This window comes from Cetorhinus maximus, chromosome 12, assembly GCF_964194155.1.
Source record: "Cetorhinus maximus chromosome 12, sCetMax3.hap1.1, whole genome shotgun sequence".
In the NCBI taxonomy this organism is placed as follows: domain Eukaryota; kingdom Metazoa; phylum Chordata; class Chondrichthyes; order Lamniformes; family Cetorhinidae; genus Cetorhinus; species Cetorhinus maximus.
Window position 1 is genome coordinate 106,009,063 of NC_135890.1, and position 17,699 is coordinate 106,026,761.

The following is a 17,699-nucleotide window of genomic DNA, read 5'->3' on the forward strand; positions in this document are numbered from 1 at the left end:
TGAAAGCTAAGTGCCCTAATTGGGCCAGAGGCGAGCTTAACACCCGATTTGTGACGTCAAGAGTTACCATGAGGCGGGAGCAGCTTGCAGAGCACAAATGGCAAAGGCAGATGGCAGCCATGATGGGGCCTGCTGCTGCCTTGCAGTAGACAGCAGGCAGAAGCTCAGAGGGCCAGCAGCCTCACCACGCACAAAAAGGTAATGCATACAATCCAGAGGCATGTGCGTACAATTACAACAAAGCTTTCATTTTATTATAGTAGATCTCACATGATTTTGCTCATGATGAACTGGGAATATATTATTGTATGACATCTGAAATGTGAGAGGAATTAAGTGTGATAATGATAGGAAGTGAATGCTATACGTACATAAGTCTTTTAATATATATGTAGATCATAATGTTGCTGAACAAATCAGAAGATACTTAGAGGGTGAAGTTTGTTTTGAGTGGATGTAAAAATGGAGAAGCTGCCAATTTACTTTCTGTCCCAAGTTTGATTTCTATGAAGAAGAACATCAGGCGAGTATACAATGGGCTGCTGATTCGTTATTGTCCTGGTTTGTGCTAATAGAAAGGTGAGGGGATGAGGAGGGTACTAATTTTTTTATTGGGGTGTAGATACCACATTGAAGTTTCCGACTGTAAGTATTTCAGACAAATGTTTGACTGTGGGTGTCACATTGCAGTATCTGAATGCAAATTTTATTTTGAAATGTGAGACTTTGTTCAACCTTCATGGAATACCCACAATCATAAACACTGCTGCGGTCTATTTTGCTGACCTTTACTTTTGTTCTAAAACTCCTTTCTTGAAATATATTTTCTCCTATTCCCCTGGCTTGGAAGTCCCTCTAGATTTATGTAATTCCAGAGGCTATATGAAGACGGCTGATTGACTGACTGAATTTTGAAAGTAAGTCATCTGTGTAACCTCTCTGTGGGAAAGCTGGTCCACATTTTACCTGCCTGTCCTCAGTGTGTGGATTCTGGGTCAGGTATCTTCTGCTTGTCCTCTCAGTGTAGGAGATGGTAGGTTGAGTTTCACCTGCCTGGTCCTCTCAGTATGGGATTACTAGGCCTGTTTTTCTTCTCATCTGCCCTCTGTCTGAGAATGCTGGGTCTGGTTTCATCTGATCTTTTAAAAAAAAACTTGCTTTTGGGATGTGAGCCTCATTGACTAGGCCTTATTTATTGTCCATCTCTCATTCCCTTCTTTTGAACCTCTGCAGTCTTCGTGGTATTGATATTTCCACAATGTGTCAGGTAAAGAATTCCAATATACTGACCCAACGATGATGAAAGACTCTACAAATTAGGATGGCTTGAAGATAAATTTTTGAGGTTATGCTGTACTCTTAGTTATGAAAGCTGAGCCCAGTTTCTTGCACTCAGTTGAATTTCTTCCCTATTGTGTTTCACCCCAAGAAGATGTACAAAAGATGGATGCAAAAACAGTGCGAAATAGCTTACCCAGACATAACAGAAATCTTAAAAATCATGAAAGGGCAGCTAATTCAATTTCAGCAATAACTTTTCAGTGAACACAGATTGAAAATTATTTTCACCAGTTGAATTCACCTCTGTTAGGTGAATACCTCCTGTTAAGTGAATGCCTTTCTTGCTTAAACCATGCGGTAGATTTTGAGGCCTCTTGCCTGGCAGAAACAGGGCAGTAGCACCCTAAAAATTGAATAATTTACCACCCCATTCCCACAATCTTCCCCTGGGCTCACTGCTAGGCAGCCAGAGTCAGGTGGTGTCCCCATTTAAAATGCAAAGCAGGTCTTTATGATGAACACAGGATCTCGTGTTCCATTTTAGGAGAGTATGGGTAGAGTGTGTGAGCTGTGCTGTTCCTGCTGGTATCAGATAGTGGTCCAGCCGATGAGGTGTCAATAGATAAGTTTGCGTTTATATCTGTGGGATGCCTCTGGACTCCACAAAACCAGGCTGGACTGCTGCTGCTTCAGATTCCCTCACTGTCCCTCCCACACGTCTACATTCATCTGGCCCATACGAGCTGGCTGGGCTGCCCAATATTGCAGCATTTCATAGCCAACAGGGTTTGTTTTATGCTGCAACCCACTGGCTGAATGCTTACAAAACAAAACGGACCAAGTTTCCCGCTGGGACTATTGGACAGTGACACTCTATTAACTGACTGCCCAAACTTGTGCAAAGAAAGGGAGGAAAATCTATCCCAGTACATTTTACCCTGTTTACATTCTGAATTACTCAGATTACTTCTTGTACGTTGAGTTTAATCATTTCAGTTGTTTCTATAATTGATCCAACTGCAGTAAGTTACGTTTCTTGTACCATTTGAAGTACCTGACAGTGTTAAAATTGTTAACAAGGTGCAGCAGAGATAGAGGCCGAGAGACTAGACCAATGTCTCTTTGATAGGACATTTTTGAAAAGTTGTTGAGAGTACATACTGCTAAATGCTCTCCAATGAATAATTCTAGAAAATGTATAAATAAGCAGAAGTTACGGACTCGAAACGTTAACTCTGTCTTCCTTTCCACAGATGCTGTCAGACCTGCTGAGTTTTTCCAGCAATTTTTGTTTCAGGATCGAGCTAGGCTGATAAACTTTTACAAGCTTGAATAGTTGTCTGGAATGGCACAGGAAGAGGTAGAACAAAGGGAGGAAACTGGGAAAATGTTTTCAATATACAAAAATAAAATTCAGGCACACAACACAAGCAACTTAAGGTTCACAAATAAACTGGAGTTGTTTTATTTTAAAAGAACTATAATGGCAGTTTCCTGTACATTAATGGCACAGACCCTTAACTCTTTCCCAGCCCTGTTCAGCTAATGAAGCACTCTATATTATGCAGGAAGGACCATCAATTCTCTTACATAGCCTTCACCTGATAACAATTGCGCAGAAGCCTGGACCTTTGCATTGGTGCAACCTCACAGAAATACTGATGGGCTTGGATCTGATGGTTAACATGGTTGGAAGATTCAATACACTTGGAGGTTGTTGCCTCACTAAACATTGGAAATGGAGTCCCTCCCACGTGGAATACCAGTTTCTGGGCATCTGCTGTGTGGTTGTGGACATTCTGTCTTCTGAAACTGCTGGAGATAGAAGCGTGTGGCCAAGTGGTTTGTCATTTCCCTTAGGGCCAGGAATGCTGCAACCAATTCAAAAACCAGGAAGGTGAAGTAGAGAATATGAACAGCCTGCTCCAGTGGTAAGATGATGATGGATTCATCAGTGAGGAGGAAGAGAATAATAGGCAGCTGGATGGTAAAGGACAGCAACCAAAATCCAGCTAACTCTGGCAGCTGCAGGTAAAAATCCAAATGGCAGAATCAATAGCTAGCACACAATGATAATGACAGTAACTCGTAAACTCTTCAAAGTTAGGCTATGGGAATGTACGAACAAATATGTCCTCTCAAGCCTGATCTGTCATTCATTGAAATCTTGACTGATCTGTATCATAACTCCATCAGCTCATCTTCGTTCCACATCCCTTAATGCTCTGGGATAGCAAAAATCTATTGATATTAGATTTAAAATGATTATTTGAGCTAACATCTACTGCTGTTTGTGGGAGAGAGCTCTACACGTTGACCAGCCTTTGCATGAAGAAGTGTTTCCTAATTTCTCTCTCGAATGGCCTGGCTCTTATTTTAAGCTGATGTCCCCTGGTTCTAGACTCCAGCAATGGAAATGTTTCTTTCTATCTACATAATTAATTACTTTCAAAATTCAAAAAATCTGATTGAAATCACCCTCAACATTCAATATTTCAAGGAATACAAGCTTATTTTAGGCAATCTTTGGTAATAATATAATCTTTGGAGATCTGGTGATATTCTGGTGAATTTGATTGCACCCCACCCAAGGCCAATACAAAATCACAGAATGGTTACAGCACACCAGGAGGCCATTCAGCCTGTGCTGACCCTCTGAAGGAAGAATTTACCTAGTGCCAATCCCCAGCCTTCTCCCTGTAGCCCTACAATTCTTCCTTTTCAGATAATAGATCCTTGTAGTGGCCACCCAGTTTAATCTGTCAATCGGGATTGAGGAGAATCTCATTCAGAGTTAACTGAAAAACTGAGATGTATCCTTACATATGTTTTCTTTAAAAAAAACAACACTGGAATCAATTATAAATTCACATGATACAACTTCATTACATTGAAGAGAGAGAAATCTGGAAGGCTAGATGTTTAAATTAAAGAACAGATTGATGAAAAACAATTCCCCAAACAACATCATTTTCTCTTTCAGATGCTGACTACGTTATTTCAATTATTTTCCATTTTATCAAAATTATCCTGATTTATCTTGTAACCATTGTAAACTGCATACCTCTAAAATTAGACATTCTTCAGGGTACTAAACGTCATGTGAGACCTCTTTTATATTTTAAAAAAGACATATATATCATTAGGCTAGCATTTTATGTTGGTTGATGGTTGGTGTAGGTCGAATTAACTTGTATATTCTGAGTTTTTTTATACTAGGTGATTTTCTTTTATCATATTCTGCATGACTGTGGATGTCTCATTAATGCCTCAAGGTAACAGAGTAATACAATTCTCCACTTGATGTGCTTCCTATTTTGCTTGGCTCCACTGAGGATGAGCTTGTATCTTCCAACAGAGGAGGAGATGACTTAGGTTTCTGAGGAATTCTTCGCTGCTCCTCTTGTCCCTCAGCTTTTGAACAGTTTCAGCAGAGGCCTAAGAGGATGTTGCTCTATGGCCCTCCAATTTGGAAATGGTGCCTTAGTGTTTGGAGCAAAATAAAACTACTAAATGACGCATGAAATTATGAGAACACCTACCCCTTCTTCCCTTGAAGATGTATAATCATGCTAAGGTACTGTTTTACAGGCACTGGCTGTCCTTCCTCCAGTAGCCACACTTGATGAATATCCTAGCTGAGCCTGATCATGTCCTCTTACATAGGCATACATCCCTTAAATTGGGGAGCACCTGGTATATCAAGTGGAGCACTCACCCAATGATCCATTGGCACGGTACCCAGAGAAAAACATTTTCAGCTACTGTAGATTGTGATGTATAAGTCGACCCGGTGTATAAGATAACACCATTTTTATGACTCCACAAATCATGTTTTTGCATATACTCGACGTATAAGTCGACCCTTTTCAGCCATGACATGTTTTACTCGCATTAGTAGTCAGCCTCAATTTTTCGCCCCACAAATGCATGTTTTACTTATTACTGGGCACAAAAGATCGAGCAGGCCATCTAGACCATGTTGTGAAGAAGATGCATAGGAGTTTAAGACATGCCCACACAGAGCAGATCCCATGGGGTGGGTGACGAAGAGAAATTAGTCTTCCAACAAAACCAATTAAGTATGAAGCTGGTTTCAAGCTAAAAGTAATAACATTTGCTCAATGGTCAAATAACTGTGCTGCAGCGAGGGAATTTGGTGTTAGTGAAAATCTGGTGCAAGAATGGAAGAAGAAGCTACCCACCCTGGAGAAGATGTGCAAGACCAAATGCACCATGAGAACAGGGACCTGCCACTGGCCTGATCTTGAGAAGCAGGTATTGGAATAGGTCCTCAAATCATCAGAATGGTTTCATCATCACCAGAAATGCAATGTGTATACATGCACTTAAGTGGGCCAAACCAAACCCTAAGTCCAGCAAAAATCTCAGAGCGACAGCTAGCTAGTGTAGCCAAGTTATGGAGCAAAAATGTCTAGTGTTGAGGCAGAAGACCAAAATCGCTCAGAAACTACCAAAAGACAGAAATATCAAATTCACCCAGTTTCCAGCAATTCATCATCAGACAGCAGCAAAACACAAGTACACATTATGCCATATTGGCAACATGGATGAAACACCCATGAATTTCACTATGCCCAGAAACCGAACAGTGAAGTGGAAAGGTTCAAACACAGTTCTAGTAAAAACCACAGGACATGAGAAGACACGATTCATGGTGGTACTAGCCTGCATGGCCGACGGAACCAAATTAAAGCCAATGGTAATTTTCAAACATGAAACCATGCTGAAAATCAATCTCTGTAGGAGATTTTGCTCATGTTCATGACAATATTGGATGGATGAGAATGCAGTGAAGTTATGGACCAATAAAGGATGCAGCTTATTAGTGTGGGACATGTTGAGATCCCATATAACCGATAAGATGAAGAGGCTCCTGCAGAGAAATAATGCCCACATTTCAGTTATATCAGGGTCAGGATTTTGTCCTCGTCGGGCGGGCGCGATTAGGAAGCTGACTGCTGCCTGCGATCGGCTGCGATCGCAATTTCACGCTGGCAGGCCAATTAAGGCCCACCCAGCGTGAAACATGCGCTGCAGCGTTGCCTGTGTGGGGTGGGGAGGAGGGCAAGTGGGGAACTTCATGCATGCGCGCAGGGAAATCTCCCTGAGGCACAGAGCTGCCTGAGGCAGATGAAGATTTATGAAAATAAAAAATAAAGAATTTTAAAATGTTAAAAAAACATGTCCCCACCCCTGTGACTCTGTCACATGAGCAGGGACATGTTATTAATGAAAAGTTAAAATTTTTATTTTATTTTTAATTGTTGTTGGAAACCTAATTCCGCCTGTGGATGAGGTTTCCTAAAAAATGCAGAGGCTGCTTGTCCTTTTCACCTGCCTGCAACCTTAAGGTTGGACGGGCAGCAAAAAATTACATTTATTTGGTACTTTGATGACCCGAATAGGCTTGTTAATTGTCGGCAGGTGCATTGCCAACTCCCGCGCGCGCCCACTGACCGAAATATTGCGCAAGTGCATGAAGATGTCCGGACGCTCACTCGTTCAGGTTGGGCACGCACCCGCCCGATGAGCGAAATATTCCGGCCCAGGAGTTCTAACATCTGTAGTTCAATCTTTGGACGTGTGCCTCAATAAGCCATTCAAGGATCATGTTCGTGCCAAATGGAATAGGTGGATGGTTGATGGAAAAAGAACCTTCACAAAGTGTGAAAATACGCACTCTGCCCTGCTTGATGTTTTGTGCGGTTACGTCATCAAATCGTGGGGTGTTATTAGTGCACAAACTGTCATCAGATCATTCAAAAAAATGTGGAACATCCAAATCGATGGAGAGGAAGATGACTTGTTGCGGAGGGATGATTCTCAGAGTGAAGGCAACACAAATAAATCATAGCCAAAGTGACTCAGAATGAATTTGATGAACTCTTTGCGTCGAATGCTAAAGGCAATGAATTTCTTGGGTTTTAAACTGCTTTTATTGTGGTTTATTCAATAAATCGTGCCACGTTAATTTAATATGAGTTATGTTCTTTTTTCAGATTTCAAAATGACAACCGCCCACACTGGTGGTTCACAAATTATACTCGGTGAACCCTGCATTTGGAATGATTTTTGGAGACTTCAGAGGTTGACTTATATGCTGACACCTGCGGTAATTTGTTGTTTCTAATTCACTCACCTTTTCTTGCAAGTTTCCCATATAGCCTAGGAAAAGTCGGACACATTCAATTAGTGTGAGAATTATCACAGCTGCCAACAGCAGCCACTGATAGTATCCTGGTAACATGCTGTACTGCTCCAGGGAGGGAATGAGGAGAAACAGAGGTCAGTCAGTACATAACTGTTCAATGTAATTCAATGGGGGGATCTATTAATCAGAGGTAAGAAGAATCTTAATCAGGTTAACTGCAAAAATGAGAAATATTTATATTGCTACACACTTAATGTCTTCAGTCAGACAAATGGAGGAGCTCCAATGTTAGGTTAACAATGTACAGTGTTGAATGCCTTTACCGGCCCTAATTTGGCCCTCTCCTAATCATCTCCCTACTTCCTAATCACAAGTCCCCCCTCACCGGATCGCCTATCCTGATTCCTCCCTTATTCCCAATGGCCTCCCCCAAAACACTCAGTCTGAACTAATTTCTTGACCACTGTTATCTTTACTGGAGTAGTATCTAACCTCCACTTGGCACTTCCATGCGGTAGCCATTATGATTGGGAATTCAGTGTAAATTAGACCTGTCTCAATGGCTCTTCAACACTCAATGACTGTAATGTATCATGCTGTCAGCCTGAAAGACCTTTAACTAATCAAAACATCAACTACAGAAGACATAGGCCTTACTCACTGCATTTTTCTGGAGCAACACCTGTTTTTATTAGGAGACGTTGTTGTAGATGTTAATAGACCTTGATGTTGTAAAATAGGCTGGTTCCTTTGAATCCTGCCACAAGCCCCACTTGCCTCCATCACATTGGCTAACACAATGGTGTCAGTACACACTCAGAACAAATTTTCACCTTAAGTTGGATCATGGCCACTTCTGACGCCCACCAAAATGGAAAGAAGATGACATTGAAATACAGTGCCATCTGTAAAGGTAGGCTGGACACCATCTCATTAGCTATTAACAGAAAACAGCTCAATTCAGTGAATCATTAAACATTTTACTGTGGTAATTAGTAGAATAGCTTAACAGAGCCAAGATAATTTTAGCTGTAAATCTGAACACATATCAATTCTGCACAGTCAACAAGTCTCAATTATAAGTGTTAACGGAAGAGGAAAGTCAGTGAAAGGTGACTAACAGCTATTAATATAACTAGAGTCGTTTACTCTGTGCCCGAGGTCTCAAACCATTTAATAGTCTTTTACAAACAATTCTATTCAATAAATCAAAGCATATTTTCTTTTATGTGGCAGATAAACAAAAAAATCAAGCAGAGTTTAAAACCCACAGCCTGAAGGAAAAGGCCTGTGTAGTAACTCCTGCCAATTGTCCCATGGCATTACTTATTGCTAACCTATTCTGGAAGCTTTTCCAGTTTATCAACACATTATACAAGTATTTTTGTAAGATAATGTGGTAACTAGTGACCATTCATCCCTCAATCATAATAAGCAGGTGAACTAACCACATATCATTTGCTATTTGTGAGACCTTGCTGTTCAGAAAAAGACTGCTGAATCTGCTTATAAAACAACAGCCACTATACTTCAGAAGTAATTAATTGGCTGTTAAACACTTTGAGACACACATTGAGGAAATGAAAGGCACTATAGAAATTAAGCTATTCCTTTCTTTTTAGTTATAAGTCTTTGTTGCTGCTTGCATTTTAACACATCTCTATAGTGTTGCACAGAATTTGTACTTGGCAGTTACTGCAAGTACTAGCATTATCTTTACAATACCATTGCTATGATGTGAAAACTGCAATATATATTGCAGTGTTAACATAAAACTTATAGGACTTTGGGTTGCTGGTAGTGTTATATCTCTGATATCCTTGTATTAGGCTACTTAGCTTTTGACAATCTTGAGTTATTGCCGGTGCTATATCCTATTTATAGCTCTTAGGATTGTTATTTCTATTACTATGTATGGAGCTCCCCATAGTAGACACACTCTGAGTTATTGCTGGTATTGTAACTTCCTGTGTAAACATATGCTGTCAGAAGATCTTTGGATTATTGCCAACATTATATGGGAGTTCCTTGTTATACTCTGTTGTGTTTGTCAGTCTTTGGGCTATTGCTAGGACTGTGCATAGGAAGTCTTGCTGTAAGCCTGTCACGTTTTGAGTTATTGCTGGTTGTTACATGTCTAAACTGCATTTCCCACTCAAGTGCCTTACCTGGAATATTGTGATGACCATCGCCACAGTCTCGAGTTTTATTGCTGATGAAAAGAGATCCACTGAAGTTTGTCAGACTCTGCCGGATATTATGAGGCAGAGAAGAGTGCAGAGACATAGCTGGTAGAGGAATCTGCTCCATCCGCGTTAAGTCCTTCACAATCCCAGCACCATCTGGTCAGTAGTAATACATCAATCTTCCGGAACAGGGGCCGAAAGACCAGACATACATCAACACTCACACTGTGAAGTATTTGTCAGAGTCCTTATCACAGTATGTATTATGTTCACTAAATTTACCCTGTTAAAATAATTGTTTCTTTCAATATTAAGCAAGCTCTTTACTCTTCATATAGCTTTCATTAATGAAGAGATTGTTGGAATACTTATTAGAATTATCTTTGAAATGTAGTTATAGTAATCATTGAATGAAATTATTATAACTTATAAATTTATAAAATCATAGAATAGTATAGAACAGGAGGCCATTCAGCCCCTGTGCTGGCTCTTACAAAGAACAATCTCATTTGTCCTATTACCAATTTTTTTCTCCTTAAAGTATTTATCTAATTACTGTTTGAAGGCTCCTATTTAATCTGTATCTGCCACCCCATCAGGCAGTGCATTCTCCCATCTTCCCAATATTTAGTTGGAATAAATCTCTGCTCATCTAGCAAGACAAGCAATCTGAGAATTTAGAGACAGTGACAGGTTTAAGAGAGGTGGTGTTGAGGTAGAACTTGGTGTTGCCAGCATACATGGGAATCTGGCACCCCCTGAACAGTCTGGAGTGATGGCGGGTCCAAATGATGCTGTGAACCCAGAAGTTGGGATTCTCTCGCATGGTGTGGAATTTTAACTCCACAGCATGTGCACAATGTCACTGATTGGTTTCCCCAACCGGAAACCAAGTCTGATTGGCAATCTGAAGTGGGGGATGGGGAGTTGATCAGGAGGGATGGATTGGGGAGGGAGGAGATGAATAATCTCCTGAATGGGCTGTCAATCCAGGGGCCCCAATGGTGGGAAGAGGTTGTGGGCTTGGGAGGGAAATTGGAGGCCAGGGTGGTCTGAGGCTTTGTTTTTGGCATGATGTGAGGCCTGGGGAAGGAGGAATCAAAGAACTGGGGGAATAGATCAGAATCCAGGGGGGTGAAGATCAGCGAGGGTTGGGGTGCCCAATCACAGGGAATCCTTAGACAGGCACACTGGAGCCAGGAGGCACTCATCTCCCAAATACACCAAGTCTTTATCTGGATGTAACCAGAGTTAAAGTTGAAAAGCTGGAAGACAATGAGGCTCGGAGCTTCATTATCATATTTAAGGTACAACACACCTCCTTGGAGTAGTTTAGCTTCCCAGGCCACTTTCAGCCTCAGGTAAAGTGGGTAGCTTTGAGGCAGCTTTAGGTCCAAAATCTGATTTTTAACCTTTAAACCTCTGCACCCAACCCAAACTAAGCTTTCTTTGGCTTAAAATTGTGTTTTTGGATGATGTCACTGAGGGCCAGCATGTAGATGAAAAATAGGAGAGGATCAAGGATAGATCCTTGGGCAACACCAGGAGTAAAATCACTGGAATGAGAAGCCATTGCAAATGTCCCTCTGCCTCAACTGGATTGATAAGAATGGAGCCAGGCCCATGCAGTCCCACCCAGCAGACAATGATGGGAGACAGAGGAAAACACTATGGTCAACCATGTCAAAGACTGAAAACCGGTTAAGGACTGAAATAAAAGCAAAAGACTGCGAATGCTGGAAATCTGAAATAAAAATAGAAAGTGCTGGAAAAACTCAGTAGGTCTGGCAACATCTGTGGAGAAAGAACCAGAGTTAATGTTTCCAGTCAAACGATTGTGAAGAAAAGTCATTTGGCTCAAAATGTTAGCTCTATTTCTCTCTCTACAGATGCTACCAGACCTAAGTTTTTCCAGAATTTTCTGTTTTTATTTCAGGTTAAGAAGGATGATAGTTTACTATTGGCACAGTCACATAGGTTGTCATTTGAGACTTTGATAGGAGCCGTTTTTTTACTGTGACAGGGCAGAAAGCTGATTACAGGGATTCAAACATGGAGTTCTGGGAAAGATGGGAGGTAACAACATGTTTGATGACTGGAGATGGGACAGCAGTTTGCAAGAATAAAGGGGTCAAGGTTGACTTGTTGATGGGGGGTCATGATAGCAGATTTCAAGGAGGGGGAGCATAACCTGAGGAGAAAGAACCATTAACAGTATCAGCTATTGTGAGAACAAAGAAGTGAAGCTTGGTAGCTAGAAGATTGTGAATAGGGTTGAGGCAGCAAGAGATGGGTCTTATGGGCAAGGTGAGCTTGCAAAGGGCATGAGGGGAGTCAGGAGAGAAACAAGGCAAAGTTCAGGACTAGGGAGGGAAGAAGCAGAAATAGCTGATTATCACCTAGATTGAGATCATCCAAATAAGTCCATGAGTTCCTTGCAGTTGTTGTTAGAGGTAAGGGTGGAGATGACTGAGAAGAGGGTTTTAAGGCGGCAATTTGCAATACAAAAAAGCAGCCAGGTGTTATCTTTGCATTCCAGGATGAATGGCAGACATGGGCAGAACCCAATGCTGCATGAAGTGGTTCAGATATTCGGAATGTTAAACTAGTTGCCCTTTGTATACGTCCAAGTCTACACTTAAGGAAGTGGAGGTAATGACCATATTGGAGGAATGGATGATGAGAGTGATCATTTGAATGGGGACGAGGCATCAAGGGTGGAAGTGAGGAGTTCAGAAACAATGAGAGTTCCAGCCCAGCAGCTAAAAGTTCTAAAATGTTCAAGAGGATCTCACTCAGGGTGAGTGATTTTGACTTTGTGCAAGTGTAAAACAATTGCAGCTCATTTTACATCTCTCCTGCTTTTTATTTCCACTGTCTCTACTCATGATTTTTGTGACTGATTTGAAAATGAAAAGGTTTTTGAGCCATTAAATAAGCATAGAACCCTAATTAATGTTTAAATAGGCATCTGCCAATCTCAGACAGGTACAAACTGGAGACGAAAGTCACCGCTCGCCTGCGGCGCTGGACAGGACTGCTCCGAGTGCTGTCTTACCGGGGTCGAGTTCTCGTCATAAACCAGCTGATCGCCGCCATGTTGTGGTATCGGCTGGTCACTTTGACCCCTCCCCCGGACTTTGTCGTGAAAATCCAGAGAATGCTAGTCGACTTCTTCTGGGACAAAAGATTGCACTGGGTCGCTGCTGAGGTTCTGAGTCTCCCGCTTAGGGAGGGCGGTCAGGCGCTAGTGTGCCTACGCACGCAGGTGGCGACTTTCCGTCTTCAGACCCTACAGCGATACCTTTACGTCGAGCCTCCTCCGAGATGGTGTGCCCTGGCGACGTATTTCTTCCGCCAGGTGCACGGCCTGAATTATGACGTGCAGCTCCTGTTTGTAGATCAGAGGGGCCTCGGCTCCTTCCAGGTGTTGCCCGTCTTTTACCAGGACCTGATCAAAGTCTGGAACGTGGTCGCCACGCGACGCAGCTCTCCCCCGTCAGGAGTAGCGGCTATCATCAGAGAGCCGCTGCTCAGGAATCCGCCCCTCCGTCCCTTTCAGTGGCTGGCGGAGAGGAGGGCTGTGGCTGCCGGGGTGACCAGGGTCGGGGACGTGCTGGGTGGCGGAGGACTGGGCTGGATGCTCCCGCAGGAGTTGGCGCGCCGCGCGTCAGTGAGTGTCCAGGTCACAGCCGATGCCATCCAAGACCTAAAAACGGTCGTGCTCGGACCCGAAGTCATTTTAGGTCTCGAGGTGGCCCAGGTGCGCGGTGATCTTCCGGCTGAACGTTCCCCTGTTCGGACGGAATTCCACATTGGCCCCAAGCCCCGAACCCTCCCTCGGGTGCCGGTGCCCCGCAATAATATGAGCCGCCTCGGGGACATGCCCTCCGTGCCATTTGGCACGGTGCGGAGGGGTTTTCTGTATGGACTGCTGCTGCACACCTTCCATTTTCTCGCCCTGGTCCGCCGCCCGGACACGCCCTGGCGTGCCTTGTTGCCGTCCGGCGGCGGAGGCCCCCGATGGGAGGCCCTCTACGGAGGAGTTCTCCCCCTTTCTATCGGGGACCTGGGTTGGAGGGTGTTGCATGCAGCAGTCCCCTACAATAGGAGGATGTTTAGGTTCACGGACTCCCGGGACACATGCCCTTTTTGCGGTCTTGTGGAGTCCGTGGACCATGCGTATATAGGGTGTCTTAGGCTGCACTCCCTTTTTAGTTATTTAAAAAATCTTTTATTACTATTTTGTTTGCACTTCAGTCCCACGCTCCTGATCTACGGACACCCCGTGCGGAAGGGGGTCGGGAAGGAGGAGGACCTCCTCGTGAACCTGCTCCTGGGCCTGGCCAAGTTGGCCATCAACAGGTCCAGGCAGCGGGCGATCGAGGGGGGAGTCCCGCCCGATTGTTTGTCCCTCTTCCGCGGCTACGTTCGCGGCCGGATGTCCCTGGAAAGGGAGCACGCGGTGTCTGCCGGCACCATCGAGGCCTTCCGTGCCCGGTGGGCACCACAGGGACTGGGGTGTTTTGTTGACCCCTTTAATCACATCTTAGTTTGATGTTTGTAAGGTTCCTTTAAAAGTTTTTCCTTGATTTTACAGCTGACCTGACTTAGGGGCTGTGCTTGATTTCTCCCTTGTTTTTGTTAATTTAGTTTATTGTTTTGACTCAAAAGTGTTACAAAGGACACCTGATACTAAATGAACAAATTCTATGCATGAAATAGGGGTGTGAGGTCAAGACCCAACTTTCAGTGCCTTAACGGCTTATTTTTTTGGAGGTAAAACTGGCATTTAAGTTGAAAGTTGTCCCAGAGAACTAAAATCAGAAGCCCAAGTAAGCAGCTAGAGCTGTAAACCCAGACGAATATTTGCAACTGCAGCCATGTGACAGTGAAATCGTTTATAGGTTATTTCTGAGAATTGGGCTCAAGTCCAGGAGCTTTCAGACCGTAATGACGTCTTATGCCCTTGGGAATCCCAATCGGTTCAACAGTCTGTGCCCATATGCAGCAAGACCTGGATGATATTCAGACTTGGGCTAAGTGAAAAGTAACATTCACACCTCAAGTGCCAGGTACTGGCCATCTCCAACAAGAGAGAATCCAATCATTGGCCCTTGACATTCTATGGTATTACCATCACTGAATCCCCCACTATCAACATCCTGGGGGTTACCATTTACCAGAAACTGAACTGGACTAGCCATACAAACTCTGTGGAAAACTGTGGCTACAAGACAGGTCAGAGGTGAGGAATTCTGCAGAGAACTCACCTCCTGTTGCCCCAAAGCCTGTCCACCATCTACAAGGCACAAGTCAGGAGTGTGACAGAATACTCTTCACTTGCCTGAATGAGTGCAGCTTCAACAACACTCAAGAAGCTTGACACCATCCAGGACAAAAAGCAGCCTGCTTAATTGGCATCATCTTCAACATCTACTCCCTCCACCACTGACGCACAGTGGCAGCAGTATGTACTATCTACAAAATGCACTGCAGCAACTCACCAAGGCTCCTTAGCAGCACCTTCCAAACCTGCGACCACTACCACCTAGAACAAGGACAGCAGACACATGGGAACACCACCGCCTGCAAGTTCCCCTCCAAATCACTCACCATCCTGACTTGGAAATATATTACCGTTCCTTCACTGTCCCTGGGTCAAAATGCTGGAATTCCCTCCACACAGTACCCTGGGTGTTTCTACAGCACATGGACTCCAGCGGTTCAAGAAGGCACATCACCACCACCTTCTCAAGGGCAATAAAGGATGGGCAGTGCTGGCCTAGTCAGTGATGCCCACATCCTGCAAACAAGTAAAGGAAGTTCTCCCAGGAGAACTCTTGCTTCAGACACACAAAGGACTCAAGCACAGAAATACTATGGTTCAGAATGTTTAATGCAGCATCATTTCATTTAAAAAATGTTAACGTTGCTAAATCAATTTTGTTACACTGTTTAACATAACAAAACTTTGCGAATAGTCACATTTTAATTGCAACAGACCCAAAGGAATATTTGATCTGGAGCATGACTTAAATATCTCAAAGGAAGCCACTTCACATACAATGAATTATTTTGAAGTGGTTGCTACCATGTGAGTAAATATGACAACTATTCTGCCCAGGGCACTTTGTCACTAACAGAAAGTGGATGAATAAATCAGTTCATGGAGGATGAATGTATCACTTGGCACTAGAACTCCTTCGTAGTCCTCACTGAATTAGTGCTAATGGGATGTTTTGACATCCACCTAAAGTGCAGGAACCGAGAGAAAGAGCGTGGGTTTAATGTCTCACTCCGAGGGCGGCACTTCCAATTATGCAATATTTAGATTTATTGTACTAACACACTGATTATTAACACGCATTCCTGCACGAAATACATTGTGGTGCCAAGTTATCAGCTTAGCAATACACTTAAGAGGTGAGAGTTTACAACTGAAGGAAGTTGGCACTCCAACTTTGGACAATTTTATATAAGTGCTATTTCATATTAGCATTTATATTCGAGTTGAAATAACGTAAAAATAATAAAAAAACTGAAGCGTGGTTTCCATTTGGAATAAAAAAACCTCGCTATTTTATCTACAGTAGTATTCTTTCAATGTGACAAGTCAAACAAACAACACAAATCTTGCAATAAATAAGAAACCGTGAGGTTACGGACACGTCCGAGTCCGTTTGAATGATTAGCTTGTAGACTCCCTGAAGGATCTGTCCATGGTGGCAGGAGCCGGAACAGCCACTTGGACATCGACTCCGCTAACCCCAAAAACTCAAGAACAACGGTAAAACAAAAAGCATTGAACAAATTGGGACCTGCTTGAAATATAACAAGGTAACACAGAGCGCCAACAATCTCAACATTAGATCTTGGACATCCATATGAAATTTTATCAACAAACTTTGGAGAGAAACTGAATGCACAAGGAAACTGGAAGGGGGATGGCGGTTTCTGTTTCCATTATAAATGACCCGGGTGGAATCAGGTCGGGCAGAGCCCAGCCGAAGCAGCAGCAGCCAGAGCGGGACGGGGAACCGGGAAAACGCTCACTTCCTCCCCCGGATCCAAACACCTAGTCGGGACTGGGAGGAGAAACCGGAGCCGCCGCCCACCCCGGCCGCAGGGTGTCTGATCAGCCGCCGCCGGTTACTTGATGATCTGGAAGTCCGAGTATTCCCGGTGCTGGATTTGCTTCTGGTTGTTGAACTCGGCTCTGTCTATCTGGGACTTGGGGCTGCCGGTGTGGCGGAGCCAGGCCTGCATGGCCCGGACCTGCTGCTCGGCTCCCTGCAGCTGGCCCCGCACCGTCCCTTGCGCCGTGTTCTCCACCCAGCCGGCCAGGCCCAGCTTCTTGGCCTCTTTCTGCGTGTGTTTCCGAAAGAAAACTCCCTGCACCTTCCCAAACACTTCAAAATCCATCGACAGCAGCAGGGCCTCACCGCCAGACGACATGGCAACGACCGGCCAACGCTTCAGCAACCGCAACGGCCGGCCGGCTGGGGAGCGCCACAGCAACCGCCACATCCGGCCGGCCGGTCAGCGCCTCAGCAACCGCCACATCCGGCCAGGGAGCGCCGCAGCAACCGCCACATCCGGCCGGCCAGCGCCTTCTGGGAACTGGACTACCAGATGACGTCACTGAAAGAGCAAAGAACGACCGGAACCTTCGCGGACAGCGGGAGGATGTGGGGACACTGCGCAGGCGCAAAGGCAGAAGGCCGGGATATTTGAAATGTCATGAAAGCAAAATACTGCGGATGTTGAAAATCTGACGTAAAAACAAAAATGCTGGAAAAACTCAGCAGGTCTGGCAGCATCTGTGGAGAGAGAAACAGAATTAACATTTCGAGTCCGTATGACCAGTCTTCAGAGCTAAAGAGATTTTGTACTGTTTAAGGGTGGGAAACAGGGGGAGCAAAAGAGATCAGCGATAGGTAGGAGCTCAGGAGATATTGACAAAGATGTAATGGACACAAGACAAAGGGAGTGTTAATGATAGTGGTAAAGACTAAGGAAGGTGCTGATCATGGCATAAAGGTAAAAGCAGAATG

The 17,699-nt window shown here is 44.0% G+C and overlaps 2 protein-coding genes across 2 annotated transcripts; both read right to left on the minus strand.

The window, feature by feature from the left end:
- Positions 1-2,748: 2,748 nt before the first annotated feature.
- On the minus strand, positions 2,749-9,742 carry LOC144687796 (transmembrane protein 17-like). Its single transcript, XM_078554301.1, has 4 exons — positions 9,625-9,742; positions 8,290-8,393; positions 7,445-7,558; positions 2,749-3,306 (listed from the first exon to the last, which is right to left on the minus strand). The coding sequence occupies exons 1-4, from the start codon at positions 9,740-9,742 to the stop codon at positions 3,007-3,009; spliced, it is 636 nt and encodes a 211-aa protein (XP_078410427.1). The 3' UTR covers positions 2,749-3,006.
- Positions 9,743-15,523: 5,781 nt separating this feature from the next.
- On the minus strand, positions 15,524-17,237 carry LOC144687790 (acylphosphatase-1-like). Its single transcript, XM_078554294.1, has one exon. It carries the CDS (start codon positions 17,170-17,172, stop codon positions 16,795-16,797), a length of 378 nt encoding a protein of 125 aa, XP_078410420.1. The 5' UTR covers positions 17,173-17,237; the 3' UTR covers positions 15,524-16,794.
- Between the last annotated feature and the right edge of the window lie 462 nt (positions 17,238-17,699).

Bases quoted from the DNA above. Each gene is read 5' to 3' on its own strand.
- LOC144687790 (XM_078554294.1), bottom strand. From the start codon at position 17,172: ATGTGGCGGTTGCTGTGGCGCTCCCCAGCCGGCCGGCCGTTGCGGTTG.
- LOC144687796 (XM_078554301.1), bottom strand. From the start codon at position 9,742: ATGTCTCTGCACTCTTCTCTGCCTCATAATATCCGGCAGAGTCTGACA. The intron at 8,394-9,624 runs GTAAGGCACTTG...TTCTGTTAATAG, and splicing joins TGGTCATCACAATATTCCAG to CTAATGAGATGGTGTCCAGC. The intron at 7,559-8,289 runs GTGAAAATTTGT...TCCCTGGAGCAG, and splicing joins TGGCCATGATCCAACTTAAG to TACAGCATGTTACCAGGATA.